Below are 15,996 nucleotides of genomic sequence, written 5' to 3' on the forward strand. Positions count from 1 at the left end.
AAAAAAAAAAAAAAAAAAAAAAAAAAAGGGCTTTTGCTTTTACTTTTTTTTCCTTGATGGTAACGATATATGAGAATATTATTTTGCCTGCTGTGTCACCAGTTAATAAGTGTTTGTTTCTTCTCTACCGATATGATATTCAACAAAGGTATTTTTGTATTTTAATTTGCGTTTCTCTTATTACTATTAAGCATGAAGTTTTTAGGTATTTATTGAGCATATATTTCCTCTTGTGTGAATTCCTTTGTTTTTTTATTTCCTTTAGGTTGTACAAGTATTTTTTTCTTATAAATTTATATTATTAATGATATTTATGCCAGGTTGGGTCATAGTTGTTGCAAATATTTTCTCAGATTGTTATTTGTCTTTAAATTTTTATGGTGCTTTTTGGAATGCAGAAGATTTTAAGCATCTTTGTGTTAAACTATCAGCCTCTTATGTTTTCTGTTTTTGGTGTTGTGAGTTTGCTAGGGCCGCCATGACAAAGTACTGCAGACCGAGTGGCTTAAACAACACAGATTTATTGCCTCACAGTTCTGGGGGCGGGAAGTCTGAGATCAAGGTGTTGGCAGGGTTGGCAAAGTGAGCCCTCCCTTCTTGGCTTGTGGATGACTCTCTTCTCCCTGTGTCCTCAAATGGTCATCCCTTTGTACCTGGGTCCAAATTTCTTCTCCTTATAAGGACACCAGTCAGATGAAATTAGGACTGCCCTAATGACCTCATCTTAATTTAATTACCTCTTTAAAGGCCCAGTCTCCAAATACAGTCACATTCTTAGGTACTAGGAGTTGAGATTTCAACATGTGAGTTTGGAGGGGGACATACAATAGCCCACAATAGGTATCATGATAGAGAGGCCTCCGTCATCTTGAGAATATGTAAATATTTGGAGGAAGTTATTCAAACTGCTGAGATTTAGCATCTTCATTCATTTACTTCAGATAGTGCCCACTGTTGCTCGGGGCTGGGGTGAAGAATAAGTGAGAGAGTGTGTATTTCAAGTGCCCAATTCAGTGCCTGCTCTCAGCTCGTGCCTGCCCCTTTCTGCCAACTAGCCCATAGCCTCCATGATGAGAATTCAAGATGCTGTGAAAGCACTGTTCTCTGCAAGTTTGCAACATATCGTAAGCCAAGAGTATCTAATTTCATGTTTCCCCACCTGGCAAGTAAATGGGCCCACTTAATAGTGAGATTACCACATGAGGCTTTTGTGCACAGCATATCCATAAAATGAAATATTGGGTTTCTGCATTTGATTCAATTCTCTTTACTTTCGTCTGAATGCTTGTGTCTTGCACAGTGTTCCCCCATTTCTGAAGCCGTAAAGTTTCTTCCTTGGACCTCCACTCTTCTCACAATGGCCATCAGTTCCCTAACGCAGATGGAGAATCTGAGACGGCAGCCCCACCATTTATCGCTCCATACGGACCCTCCAGTGCAGGGGGCACACGCCCACTACCTTTGGCAGTCATTGCTTACCTCTGTGACTGGTAAAGAGGAATGTCTGTCCATCCCTGATATATGTTTGGGAAGGGAAACAAATGCAGAGTTCAGCAAGTCTGAATGATCACAACATCCCAAGTAATGTCCAGCTGACAGCTCCTATTTCCTGTATTCTTCTACCTAGACAATTAGGGTGTTGAGATACTATAAGTATATTTGGAATGAAAAGAATGTTGTACAAAGAAGAGAGGAACAAAACTTTTATCCAGTTCTGTTTCCAGTGAGCCTTCCTGAGGCACAGTGTATGGTGCAAGGCAGTGTCCTCAAAAGAGAAAACTAGAGAGCTCAAGGCAGACAGGGTAGTCAAAGGAGATTGGAAGATGTCACCTCAAAATATTCCACTTTGCATTAAGGATTATTTTTGAGCTGAAAGCAATTAAGAAACAGTATATTCAGAAGGAGCTCTCCACCCTTCTTCTTTCTACTTAAAATCAGGGCATAAATTTCCATTTGTAAAAATGTCCTTCTCTCCCAAACGAGAAAGATAACTATTCCAGAGACAGCTCTTGTCACCTGAGAGGACTTGAGATGGCATAACAAACCTTACTAAACAACCCTTTCTTACCATATATTTCCAAGTTACCTTTCCACAACATACATTTCCACCCCACCCCCCACCCAAGAAGCCCTAACCCCCTCGTCCTTTGTCGAGCCTTTTCTCCACACTTTATCACCCCTTGTTAAGATGGTTTGTGAGCTCCAACTTTTAACCATCTCTTTGAGTTACTCATCTCTGAGTTCTGCATGTACAGGCATTGCATGAATAAATAAACTTTTTTTTCTCCTGTTAATCTTTGTTTTGTTAGTTTAAATTGCATGCCTCAGCTACTGAGCCTAAGAGGATTGAGGAAAGGTTTTTTTTTTGTTTGTTTGATTTCTTTTTTTCCCCCTCCTCTATATAGTACAGAGAGAAAGGCTGCTTTCAGTGCCACTTTCAGAGGTCCTCTTCCTTTGTATGTAACTCGAATGCCAAGGGAAAACGTTGTCTATTTCTTTTTCTATCGAGGACCACTTAACATTTAAAACATGGGACTAGTTCTCCCTCCCCACTATTCATTCCCATAATCATTATAAACCTATTGTCTGTCATAAGTGGATAATGATGGCCAGTGGGGCAGAGGACAGCTTGCCTATGGAGAAAAGGGACAGAGGAGTTGAAGCAAATCATTTCTCCAGCTGTTTGGTGTTTCTTTCCCATTGATCTGCCTTGTGGCCTCTACTGATCCATCTGTCAGGCTCTTTCAGTTTGTGGCGGCACACAGTTCACCAGGGCAATCGTGCTAGTTTTCCCACTACACAGGTCCTATAGAACATCCTCATAGGCTTAACTTTTTATTCTCTTAATAGGGTTTGCTGGTGTAACAGAAAGTCTAGAAATAAGATAAAAGGGTTTAAAGCCATTCAGGGACCCAAAGCTAAAACCATATGGAAAATTCAGCAGAAAAAAATGTGTGAGGTATTTGGGAATTTTATGAACTCCAAGACCTAATCAAGCTGCTTGGAAAAACAGGGAGAGATGTAACAGATCTTTAAGAGACTTTAGTGAGATGAGTTTCCAACACAGACGCGTAGCGCTTTGGGCTTAGAACAATGTGTAGCGACAGACAGATTTCTAGATGGGAATCAAGAGTGGTTTATTTCCATTGTCTTGGAGACATGACCCAAAGATAAGAAGGAGACGTTCAGCAGAACGATAAAGACAATTTCAACTTGTTCAGGGGTTATAGAGTCACATCTGACATGCAGATTTTGGTAACTAACTCCCAAGTGAGAAGTGACTCCTTTTTTTTCATTTAATTCACTCAACTATAAACAATCCCTTTGGCATGCATATTAAGGTTGTAGAATCTTGGTACTGGAATAAAGTAAATCAATCAGCAGTCAAGCAGGAACATTGTAGAATCCTCCACTCATTCCCTAGGTAGGGAGAACCACAAGGCAGAGTGGTTGGAAGGTCTAGCCTGTACTTCCCTTTAGTGGTTCTTAAATTTTAGTTTGCATAAGAATTGTCATGTCAAGGAGTTTATTACACAAATTCATGCAGCTTGTATTTACTGGGCAGTTTTGACTAGACTTGGTTTTATTGCCAGTAGCTCTGATGAGATGTCAGTCGTGGAAAGTATGCATTCAGCCAACACCATGAATGAGATGCTTGTGTGCCCTGGTGATGTAACTGTGTTCAGGATGTGCACCCTGCCATAAGAGTGCTCCAGGTGTGGTAGGGGGAGGCTGACCAGAAGACTCAAGTGCCATGAGTGCTGTGTCTGGGGAAGCAAAGGCTCTAGGAGATTGCATTTGTGGACTGAAATTTAGAAATGCATTTCCATCTCAGTTATGCCTGACCAAGCACTGCGCCTGCGTGTTGATGTTTCTTGGAGCGTCTGATGATACTGTTTGTCTTGTGTGAAGTTCAGCCATGGGTTTCCCTGATCATTAGTAATCCGCCCAGAGAACTTGGTAGCTCACAACCTAACTGGAGGATGATTTTGCCCCGCAGAGGACTTTTGGCAATGTCTGGAGACATTTCTGACTGTCACAGCTAAAGAGGAGTATTGACCTCTAGTAGGTAGAGGCCAGGGATGCTGCGAACCATCTTACAATGTACAGGACAGCCCCACAGCAAAGGACTATGGCCCCAAACGCTAACAGTGCCAAGGGCAAGAAAACCTGAGCTAGCAACTTTCTCTTCTGAATTACATCAGTAGCAACTGTGACTATATATAGAAGCCTCAGAGCTAACTGTTCCCTCTTGGAAATATAAATTCAGGAGGCTAAAATGTGGACTTCTGGGGGCTTCCCTGGTGGCACAGTGGTTGAGAGTCCACCTGCCGCTGCAGGGGACACGGGTTCGTGCCCCGGTCCGGGAAGATCCCACATGCCGCGGAGCGGCTGGGCCCGTGAGCCATGGCCGCTGAGCCTGCACGTCCGGAGCCTGTGCTCCGCAGCGGGAGAGGCCACAACAGTGAGAGGCCCGCGTACCGCCAAAAAAAAAAAAGTGGACTTCTGAGGATAACGATGTGGATCAGATTATTCATTCTGCAGTTGTGCACCTGACTCTACCCATGGGAGCCTGGCTGCACCCTGTCTGTGCCATTTGTTAACGTGGGGAAAACTGATGAGGTCTAATTTGGCTGGTTAAGTGAGTTCCCAAGGGATGCACCCTCGCCTCTTTGCTCTCAATGGCTGCTTTGTACACTGCTCTTATGTTGTTCTCCACAGAGACACAGGGAGAACTGCATTATTCTATTCTCACCTGTTCAACAGGTTTTGTCTGAAGAGTCTTTGAGAAATAAATATCAGTTAAAAAGGAAAAAAGCACGCTTGGCCTTTGATTCCTGGAAGGCCAGATGACCTTTTTCAGTGTAATTCTAGACTATTTTGTGTAGAGTTGGGAGGAAGGTGCTCAAAATGCATTTTTATTTCTATTATCTACTCTCTTAACCACCAAGATTATGTGTTCTTTGTTTTGAATAGTGTTACCTGATATTTATACTGAGTCTGTTTTCACATTAGAACCTGTTTTCTTAACTCTTACTCTAGGAAGTGTAATTGAATCTAGATTGTGAATTGAAGTGACTTGGTACAGATAAAATACACTGTCCTTGAAATTCTCAAGTGAATTAAAAGAGTGTAGAGACTATGAAGAAGTCTGTCCCAGTGCAGATTGTCTGCTTGTATTTGTACCTATGAGATCCATAATTTATGTAGCAAGTCCCTGTTGTTGAATATTAAATTGTTTTCAAGTTTTGGGAATTACAACCAAAACAGCAATTGGCATTGTTATGGTTAAGTTAATAATTATTTCTTGAGGAAACATCCTAGAAAAGTAAAATCACTCAAAGGGAACACAAAATTTTAAGGCTTTTCGTACAGTCTGCCAAAAGTACCTCTGGAAAGTTGTACCAGTTTATACTCTGAATAGATGTACATGGACATGAACTTTCTTCTTTAGAAGTCACGACCAAGAGTTAGGGTAGGAGTGTCTCGGGGGGAGAAGAGTACGGTCAATGAACCTACCAAGTGATGATCCAACAGCTGCTGGAACTCATTCTCTTATTACTCTAGCTCTTACTTACTTGGCTTTGGCCACTCACCTGTTTCCGGAACATACAAGGCATGTTCCTGCCTCAGGGCCTTTGCACTTGCTGTTTGAGAAATAGAATATTGCCTACCATATTGGTAAACAAATGATCTAGCCACCACATTACAGCCACCCTGATTGTGAGCCCTGAGGGCATTCAGAAAGGAAACAAAGAACGCTTGCCATCTAGCAGTCATCAGACTGCAGCCAACCCCGATAGTACAGCTTGAGGAAACTCTGGATGAGGAAACACTACTGGCCCCAGATAGCTGAGGTGCATATCAAAGGAATGATTTCAGTGAGCCCAGACTCTTGCATCTTCCCATACATAGAAAAGCATTAAATTCTTTAACTTGAGATATCTCGTTTTCTTTTATTAACAGTAATCTTTGTTCTGACTTCCTGGTGTTGTTGCAAAAACTCCTATATATCCTGGCTCCCCACTTCCTCTTCAGAGCAGTTTGCTCAGGGTTATTTAAGATGCTGCCTCAGGGCTTGAAGTCCTAAGAATATCCAGTGAATAAAACATAACTCTCAACTTTTAGGTTGTGCATTTTTTTTTCAGTCGATGTGTTCCCTTGGCCTGTGACATGATTCCTTCAGGTGTCCACATGGCTCACCTCCTCACTTCTCATAGGTCTTTACTCAGATGCTGTGTCTCAGTGAAGCTTTCCCTGGTTTCCCTATTTAAGACTGCAGTCCTGCCCCTCCCACAAAGATATACTCACATGCTTCAGATTCTCCTTCCCTGATTCATTTCTGTCCATGTCCCTTGATGCCACCTAACGTGTAGATTTGCTCCTATATCCCCAGCACTGAGAACAGGGCTGGTACAGAGTAGAGCTCAATAATTATTTGTTGAACGAGCTATTGAACCACTGCTTTGAAGATTTGCTCCTGCTGGTTAGCACTCATTATCTTCACACCAGGCTGTCTTCATCATCCTTGGCCAAAGGGACAGCAGTTCTGCTTCGGGTCATTTCCTTTACTTGTCAGCTCTGGTGAAGTTAGTTATTCATATAACTGCTGGTGTTGTTATTATTAATTGCCATTAGGCTGCCATTATTAACTCTGCTATCTCTATCATCTTAGTCACGTCCAATGGCCACTGAGATCGGGGATAGTAACTGACAAGGCCCACTCTGGTTTGATAAAGAACCAAAGGCACATGTTTGATTAGCATCTTCATACAGAGATCAATTTCTGGAAAAAGACTAAGAACCCAGTAGAAAAAAGGCAAAGTATTTGGACAGTTCGCAGAAAAGTAGACATGGGACTTTGCATCTTTATATTCAACCTCTCTCACAATAAGAGAAATAGACATTGAAAGTACATTGAGGACTTCCCTGGTGGTGCAGTGGTTAAGAATCTGCCTGCCAATGCAGGGGACACAAGTTCGAGCCCTGGTCTGGGAAGATCCCACATGCTGTGGAGCAACTAAGCCCGTGCGCCACAACTACTGAGCCTGCGCTCTAGAGCCCTCAAGCCACAACTACTGAGCCCGCGTGCCGCAGCTACTGAAGCCTGTGCGTCTAGAGCCCATGCTCCACAGCAAGAGAAGCCACCACAATGAGAAACCCGCGCACCGTAATGAAGAGTAGCCCCGGCTCGCTGCAACTAGAGAAAGCCCGCACGCAGCAATGAAGACCCAACGCAGGCAAAATAAATAAATAAATTAAATAAAATAAAAAGAAAGTACATTGAGATACATTTTTTTTCAATGCATCAGGTATGCAAAAGTTCAATCTGTTGGTGAGTCTGTGTATAAAGAGGCAAACCTCATCCATTGCTAAAGGGAGTACAGATTGGTACAACTCTCACTATAGAGATATATTTGGAGATGGCTATCAAAATCTAAGACTGCCTATACTCTTTGACCCAACAATTTTACTTCTGTGAATCTACTGTAAAAATATACTTGCACATGAGCAAAATGATGTATGCATAAGATTTTTCACCAGAGGCTTGTTTATAACAGCCAAAGGTGAGAGATCACCCAGTGGCCCACGGCAGGAGACTGGTTCTTCAGATAAGATACTGGGAAGTTGCTGCATAGCACAGGGAGATCAGCTTGATGCTTTGTGATGACCTAGAGGGGTGGGATAGGCAGGGTGGGAGGGAGACACAAGAGGGAGGGGATATGGGGATATATGTATACATATAGCGGATTTACTTTGTTGTAGAGCAGAAACTAACATAACATTGTAAAGCAATTATACTCCAGTAAAGATGTAAAAAAAAAAATAAAAGGCTGATAAGCATAAAAAAAGAAATCAAATAAAATATTAAAAAAAAGATACTTCCATACAAAGAACAACTGTGTAGCTGTAGAAGGAACCAGGACACAAAATTTGTATTAATATAGAAGGATTTAGAAGATACATGACATGAAAAAAAACCAGGGTATAGAATGCTGCCTTTTATATAAAGAAAGTGGGAAATATAATATGCTTTTGCATTTGACTTACATACCTGAAGAAGTTCTGTAGCGATACATAAGAAACTAGTAACAGTGGCTAGCTGGAGGGGTGGGGATAGAAGTGGATATTGGGTGGGTGTATCGTTTCGGGAGGAGGGAGATTCTACACTGTCTTTACATGCACATACACACGCACACATGTTCAAGTTTTGAATCACATGAGTGTTTTACCTGTTCAAAAATATTAAGTTTTTATTTATTTATTTGTTTTAATTTATTTATTTTATTTATTTACTTTCGGCTGCGTTGGGTCTTTGTTGCTGCACGCAGGCTTTCCTCTAGTTGCAGGGAGCTCGGGCTCTAGAGTGCAGGCTCAGTAGTTGTGGAGCACGGGCTTAGTTGCTCCGTGGCATGTGGGATCTTCCCGGACCAGGGCTTGAACCTGTGTCCCCTGCATCGGCAGGCAGAGTCTCAACCACTGTGCCACCAGGGAAGCCCCCCAAAATATTAAGTTAAAAAAGTTATCCTAAAAGAAATGAGTGAGTCTGGGAGAGAGAGGCAGCAGAGGATAATCTTACTTCCTTTGTGTAAGCAACACTATCCATTCCAGTGAGAATTCAAGGTCTGTTCTGAATGCTGTACTAGCCGCTACAATTAATTTTCTTCGCGTCTTGTGAACTGGCCTTGGGGAGGGAGTGTGTGTGCATGTGTGTGAACCTTGGGGCATTGCGCCTTCCTTATGTAATCCTGGTTGCTATAGTGCAGAGGAGCTCTATTTGTGACACACAGAAAACACTTTAAAGATATGCTACTTCCTGGCCATGACTTCCTGGGCAATCTGTCCTTCCGGAGGCTGCTGAGCACGAGGAGTTTGCATGCACTTCTGGGCAGAGTGAGCCAGGCTCATTCAGACCCTGGGCACCATTCAGAGTAGAAGCAGGCAGTACGGGATGCCTTGCTTCCCACTGAGGACTTGGGAGGCTGTTGCCTCTCCGGGGCCTCATCTCCAACTCCAGGGCATTGGCACCTTCCCCTCCTTTGCCTTCTCTCCTCTGGAGCCACCGTGAATGGTGCAGTTGGCACCCTGTGTCTTCTGCACCCAGAGCCGTTTCTTGTACCAAAACCACCAGTGAAAACAGGAAGTGATAAAACAAAATTCGCCCTGCATCTGCACTGAGCGACTTCTCTTTCTCTTTTTGTCATTCCTCATTAGGTATAGACACGTGCGGCCATCTACACTGTAGGATCCCGCTTCCACCGGCTTTGGACATTCCGGGGATTTGCAATGCCGCCACCTGCGGACATCGTCAAGGTGGCCATAGAATGGCCGGGCGCCTACCCCAAGCTCATGGAAATCGACCAGGTTAGTAATACTGGCAGTCGTTTAGGGGTTATTTTAGTTTCCCTTCTATTCTGAATTTACACAGACTTCAGATAGCTCTTTTTTCTCCTGTTCTCTCTCTGGCTGTGTTGAAACATTGGTGCGATAATAGTTGCAGTGTAGTTTGATTTCTGTACCACATGCCGTGGCGATGGATGGGGTTTTTATACTTATCCAACATCTACTTGGAGTGTGTCAATACAGGGTTTGTGTCTGAAGCTGTGAGGGAGGCAGGAGGGACAAGAGGACTAGACACCGGGCAGTTGACACAGTGGAGGCTGTCCCAGCCTTGCCTTGCAGAGACTCATGACTATGTGCTGATCGTTTTATCATAGACAACACAAATCTTAATTTTTGGAATCACTCTTCTCTTTGGTTTTTGCATAAGCAGCCAACAAGTACGTTGCTACTTTGTCATATTAATAGTTTGGTCATGCGTGGATGGATCTAGAGACTGTCATACAGAGTGAAGTAAATCAGAAAGAGAAAAACAAATATCGTATATTAACTCATATATGTGGAACCTAGAAAAATGGTACAGATGAACTGGTTTTCAGGGCAGAAATTGAGACACAGATGTAGAGAACAAACATATGAACACCAAAGGAGGGAAGTGGCGGGGGGTGGGGGTGGTGTGATGAATTGGGCGATTGGGATTGACATGTATACACTGATGTGTATAAAATGGATGACTAATAAGAACCTGCTGTATAAAAAGAAAAAAGAGTTTGGTCATGAAATTAGTGTAGAGGGGTGGGTCTTGGATCCTAGCCAGTTGTAATTTTATTATTAGAGTAAAATGCACTCTAGGTCTAGTATATTGTCTGGTATGTAATAAATACTCAGTACATTTTTACTGAATGAAAAAATATCAAGAAGATTTTTTAAATGGTTTTACCTATAGAGGCATCGTTTAGTTTGTGTACTGTCTTATGATGTAACTCTCCTTTACTATTGATTACAGGCTATCTCAGGAAGGTGGTTTTTGTCATTGTAAATGATTTAAAGGAAAAAAAAAATTGAGGCCTAGTGTATGCTTAAGGGTTTCATGAAGCATATAGTATAGGATTCTAGATGGCTTTCTACATTTTCAAAATTAGGGTACCATGGCAACTCCACTTTTTATGTTCTTGATATTATTTTATGATCTATACTTTTCTCATCCTATTTTATGATCTATACTTTTTTTCTGGTCAGATTTTATTATCAGATTGAAGATCACTGCAAGATTTACATGGCATTGTGTGGATCCAAAGGATTCATTAGAATAAATTATAAAGGTCAAATAAGAATTAGTTGAGGGCTTCCCTGGTGGCGCAGTGGTTGAGAATCCACCTGCCAATGCAGGGGACGCGGGTTCGTGCCCCGGTCCGCCCCGGTCTGGGAGGATCCCACATGCCGCGGAGCGGCTGGGCCCGTGAGCCATGGCCGCTGAGCCTGCGCGTCCGGAGCCTGTGCTCTGCAACGGGAGAGGCCACAGCAGTGAGAGGCCCGCGTACCGCAAAAAAAATAAATAAATAAAATAAAAGAATTAGTTGAGTTTGAGCATGAATGTAAGAAAGGGTACATTTTTAGGTTTGTTTTCAAAAAAGGTGTCATCAGACCAGCATGTCATAGTCATTTTAACTGTTCTCTGAGGCAGATTTTGTTGACTTCAGAAGCAACCCATGAAAGTAGAGAAGCCCGCCCAGTAATTTTATATACATTTGTGTCAGACAACAGTTGTTTACCTTTTTTTCACATGCTGTTTGAGGGAGGATGTGTTGAATGTTACTTTAAAATATGGCTAGACTACTTGGTGAAGACTAAATGTTGTTAAGATTAGGTTTGTCTACAACCCAAGAGAACAACGGTTTCAAAGAGATAGAAGTTGGCCTCTCAAGTCCACCTGGCAGTCCTGGGCTGGCATGATGCTCCAGTGTCATGGACCCAGGCCCCTTCTGTCTTGTTGCTTTGCCTTCTCCATAGGTGGGGCTGAGGACCAGTTGCTTGAGCGTCACCTGAGAGCTCAGTAGATATGCCCTGAGAGCTCAGTAGATATGCAGAGTCTCAGACCCTACCCAGACCTTCTGACCCAGATGTGCATTTTAACAAGATCCCCAGGGGATTTACTTATTAGTTAAGTCTGAGAAATGCTGAGCTGGATACCAGGTACCCAAGCCCAAGGCCACATCAGAACCACCTGGGGCCCTTGTTCAAATGTTCTCTGGGGCTGGGGCCCCAGAGATTCTAAGTCAGTGGTTTAGGTAGACTATTTCCTTTTGCTTCTGCCATGGCCCAGGGTGTTTGGAAACCTCTGCTTTAAGACAGTAGCTCTTGACATACTCTTAGGGGCCTGTGGAGTCAGTATCTTGTTCCTGCCTTTGGGGATGGCCTTTGCTGTATGTGTGTCTTAATAATTTTTTTTTAATATTCTTTTTATTTTGGAACAAGTTTAAATTTATAGACGAATGACGAAGATTGTATAGAGAGTTTTTGTATACCCGTCACTCACTTTCTCCTGATGTTAACATCTTAATATAACTGCGGTACATTTGCCAAAACTATGGTAGGTTACTAGTAACTGAACTACAAAATTTATTAGGACTTCATCAGTTTTTCCTCTAATGTCCTTCTGTTACAGGATCCAGTGCAGGAATACCAACTGCATTGTAATAGTCATCACGTTTCCTTTGTCTTCTTCCGTCTTTGACAGTTTCTAAGTCTTTCCCTTGTTTTTCATGGCCTGATAGTTTTGAAGAGTAACTAACTTTACTTCAGTACAATTTCACACACAGAAATGACAAGAATAGTACAATGTCTACCTTTTATCTAGATTCACTAATTATTAATATTTTGCTTCATTTGCTTTATTGTTTTTTCTCTCTCTAGTATACCTATCCCCTTTTGAACCATTTGAGGGTGACTTAGGAACATCATCTCCCTTTACCCCTAAATACTCAATGTGTCCTTCTTAAGAACAAAATCATTCTCTTACATAACCACAGTCTCTTTAAAGAAACCAGAAAATTGAACATTAGTTCAACATTATCATCTAATTCAAAGCCCAAAGCCCATATTCAAATTTCATCAAGTATCTCAATAAGGTCCTTGATAGGTATTTTCTTCACAGTCTGTTATCCCTCCAGGATCATGTATTACATTTATTGCCATGTCTCTCTGGTTTTCATGGATCTAGAATGGTTCCTTAGTCTTCCTTCATCTTTTGTGACCTTGATAGTTTTGTAGAGTACAGGACAGCTGTTTTGTGGAATGTCCTTCAGTTTGGGTTTCTCCGATGTTTCCTTCCAATTAGATTCAGGTTTTGCATTTTTGGCAGACAGGCAAGAGAGATGAAGTTGTGTCCTCTTCAGGGCATCATATCAAGAGGCACATAAAGTTTCCTTGTCTCCTTCTTGGTGATGGTTCTAGATTTATACATGATAATATTGCGGTCCATAGAAGTTAGATGATTTCCTAGTCATTGAGACCAGGACACAAACCCAGGCCTCCTGTACTTTGAAGACTGAACTTTTAAACCATTGACTAAATTGTAGGGCTCCTGCTAATGCCGTATGGCGACCTCCACAAAGAGTTAGAGACCCAGTCCCTTTTTGCCCTGCAGCCGCTGAAGTTGGAGAGTGGCAGTGTTGGTATCAGGTGCTGTTTCTTTTTTCTTTTTCAGATTTATTATTTATTTATTTATTTATTTATTTTATTTATTTTTGGCTGCGTCGGGTCTTAGTTGCAGCACGCAGGATCTTCGTTGAGGCATGCGGGATCTTTCATTGCGGCGCGCGGGCTTCTCTCCAGTTGTGGCGTGTGGGTTTTCTCTCTCTAGTTGTGGCACACGGGTTCCAGAGTGTGTGGGCTCTGTAGTTGTGGCACATGGGCTCCAGGGCGCATGGGCTGTGTAATTTGTGGCGCATGGGCTCTGTAGTTTGCAGCTCACATGCTGTCTAGTTGAGGCACGTGAGCTCAGTAGTCGTGGCGTGTGGGTTTAGTTGCCCTGCAGCACGTGGGATCTTAGTTCCCTGACCAAGGATCAAACCCACGTCCTCTGCATTGGAAGGCAGATTCTTTACCACTGGGCCACCAGGGAGGTCCTCAGGTGCTGTTTCTTGATCGAGTTGGAAGTTGGCACAAGAATTGGAAATGTATTTGCACAAACAAGGAAGACGTGAGCAGTGATTATTACTGGGCTTTTCTCCTAATCTTCTACCTTGTTCAATAAAGGTCACACCACCTGTTTCTCTCCCATTGCACATTACCTTTGCTCTTAGCTACCATTTCACTAAAAGGAATTTCTGGAAGTTGGGTCAGGCATGGCTGCCCCATCTTCTCCCCAAACCTCCAGTACTACCCCTCCACTTGTCACACTGTGTTGTCCTTGTCAATCAGCTTAAGCCAGTGGTCCTCAACCTTGTGTGTGCCCAAGAGTCACCCGGGGAGCTGGTGAGAAACGCACATCCCCAGCCCAGCTGCAGAGACTGTGATTCTGCCGACCAGGGATGGATCCTTAATCTGGTTTGTGACGAGCATTAGGTGAGTCCAAAGCAGGGCCTCCCACATTGCATCATGCAGGGGCTCGTGAGAAGCAGCCATGAGCCCGAGTTACTCCATTTTTGAATACTGTTTCTCTAGTGCCTGGTGAACAACCTTCCTTAAGGAGTGAATATTTAATTAATGAATAACCAGGAGAGGGGGCTTCCTGAGTGGGATCAGTTCTGCTCAGCCGGTGCCCATGAGGTTCAAGGGGATGTCTGCTTGGAGTGGATTGGTTTATCTTCCTTCTGAATTTTGAGGAGACAATTCTGTGTTTCCACTCCACAGGAATAGCCCCGAGGAGCTTCTCACAACTGGAGTTTGCTGTGTCATATGAGGCTCTCGAAAGAGCTGTCAGCTAGCTCCTTTGTTCACAGCGGCAGCCTCTGCTCCTGCCTTCACTGTCTGTTGTTGGCTTTCAACCTCAAGAGCCCCTTGAGGCTGTAGGTGATGATTGTCTGGATACACAGAGCCAAAAAGGCTCCCCATCCACTCTTCCTGTTAACCTACTATTTTTTGAACAGCGTATTTCTTAGTCAAGAGTGTTGGCCCTGGAGCCCCTCTTTCTGTGAGAACCCAGTTAGCCTCCATGAGCCTTGGTATCTTGGCCTGGTCAAGTCGAGATAATAATTTCCCACTTCTATGATGGTTGTGAAGATTAAAGAAAATATATGAAAAGAATATAGGACACTGCCAGCTCAGAGTAATTACTCAGTAAAGGCATTATTGCTGCTGGTTTAAGCAAGTCCTCATGAAATTAGAAAATTAGATGCTCTCATTTTTGTTTTTACTTGCCCTTCCATCGTGCACAGTTTTCCACCTTTCTCCTTTCTCTGCCTAGCTTTGTAAATGTCTAGAAGGAGAAAAAATTAAAGGGCAAGTGGGAGGGAGGCATCAGCTAGTAATAAAAGAGCATGCTAACTGGACATGCAGCCAATTCATGCTATGGCATATTCACTGGCTCCCTAGTACTCCTCCACAATATTTTCTCCCATCTCTTGGCCACCCACCAATATTCTGGGAAGCAGCCCCTCTGTTCCTTGCACATGCTCTTTGGTCCTCCAGTCCCTCCTGCCTCTGTCCTCCCCCCACATGCCTTTCTTTACGAGGAGTACATTGAAGCCAGAAAGCCACTGTTCCTATCCATGCCTCAGAAGTTCTCTGCTATGTGTTTGCACACCTCCACAGACCACTCGATGCCTTTGTCTCCTGTCATGCTGTCTTGCTTTTCCACTGCCAGCAGAGGAGGGAAGACGTGTCCCCACTCTCTTCCTAAGGCATTCAGCCTGTCCCAACCCCCATCTCTTTTGCTCCACCTGTGTTTTGACTTGTCCTCTCCCCTTACCTGAGGCTTTGCCCATCAAAATCCCCTTCATTTGTTCTTTTCTCCTCTGCTTTCAACAGGAAGCTCTTCTATACCTACCTTGGAAAATCCTCCTCTTGACCTAGTAACTCTCTTGCTGGAGTATAATTTATTTTCTGTCTTTCCATTCCAAGCCGATCTAAGTGCTGTCAGTATATGTCATCCATGTTGCTTTGGAATCTACTTAATCTTAGGATGAATAACAATTTCCCTCCCTCTGGTGTTGCTGTCTTTGATGGCACCTATGCCCTCCCGTTTGCTAAATCGAGTGGTCTTCACTCTGTCTTGGTGTCACTCGGCAAAGCTGCTCGTTCGTATCTTCTTGAAACTACCCCCCTCCCTTCATTAAGCTTCAGTTCTGAGATTCTCCCTCCTTGTCTGATTAGTCTTTGTGGGTTTCCTGCATGGTTCCGTGTCTTTCTCCTTCTTTCTAAATCAGTCACGACCTCAGTGCTTAGCCCTCTGGTCTGCGTGTTCACCAGTGACACTCGTTGGCTCAGATTCCATGTTCTTTCATGGCTTTAAGTGTAACTTCTCTCTGAATAATACCAGCTGTGGTCACCGGCTTGTCCTATTAACTGGTCATCAGTTCATCTCTCTGTTTAATGGATGCATTATTTTCCTCTATAAACCTTCAGCTGCCTACAGAATTCAAGCAAATGGTTGGTAGAACTGCTCATATGTGAACCTGAAGGAAGGGAGTCTGATAGGTATTACCAACTTTT

The 15,996-nt window shown here is 43.1% G+C and overlaps 1 protein-coding gene across 12 annotated transcripts in view; it reads left to right on the plus strand.

Moving 5' to 3' along the window:
• The window catches only part of ELMO1 (engulfment and cell motility 1), a 557,053-nt gene that overhangs the window by 93,595 nt on the left and 447,462 nt on the right, over positions 1–15,996 (plus strand). For 7 of the 12 annotated variants that reach the window (XR_008617342.1, XM_055084916.1, XM_028489880.2 and 4 more), the window contains 2 exons: positions 1,301–1,490; positions 9,217–9,366. Coding sequence is in view for 11 of the 12 variants with exons in the window: in XM_055084916.1 (XP_054940891.1) it covers positions 9,289–9,366 (78 nt within the window). In the remaining variant the exon portion in view is untranslated. The remainder of the gene's footprint in view (positions 1–1,300; positions 1,491–9,216; positions 9,367–15,996) is intronic. The other 5 variants (XM_024131642.3, XM_028489877.1, XM_028489878.1 and 2 more) reach the window with 1 other exon arrangement.

Source organism: Physeter macrocephalus, chromosome 5 (assembly GCF_002837175.3).
Source record: "Physeter macrocephalus isolate SW-GA chromosome 5, ASM283717v5, whole genome shotgun sequence".
NCBI classification, from domain to species: domain Eukaryota; kingdom Metazoa; phylum Chordata; class Mammalia; order Artiodactyla; family Physeteridae; genus Physeter; species Physeter macrocephalus.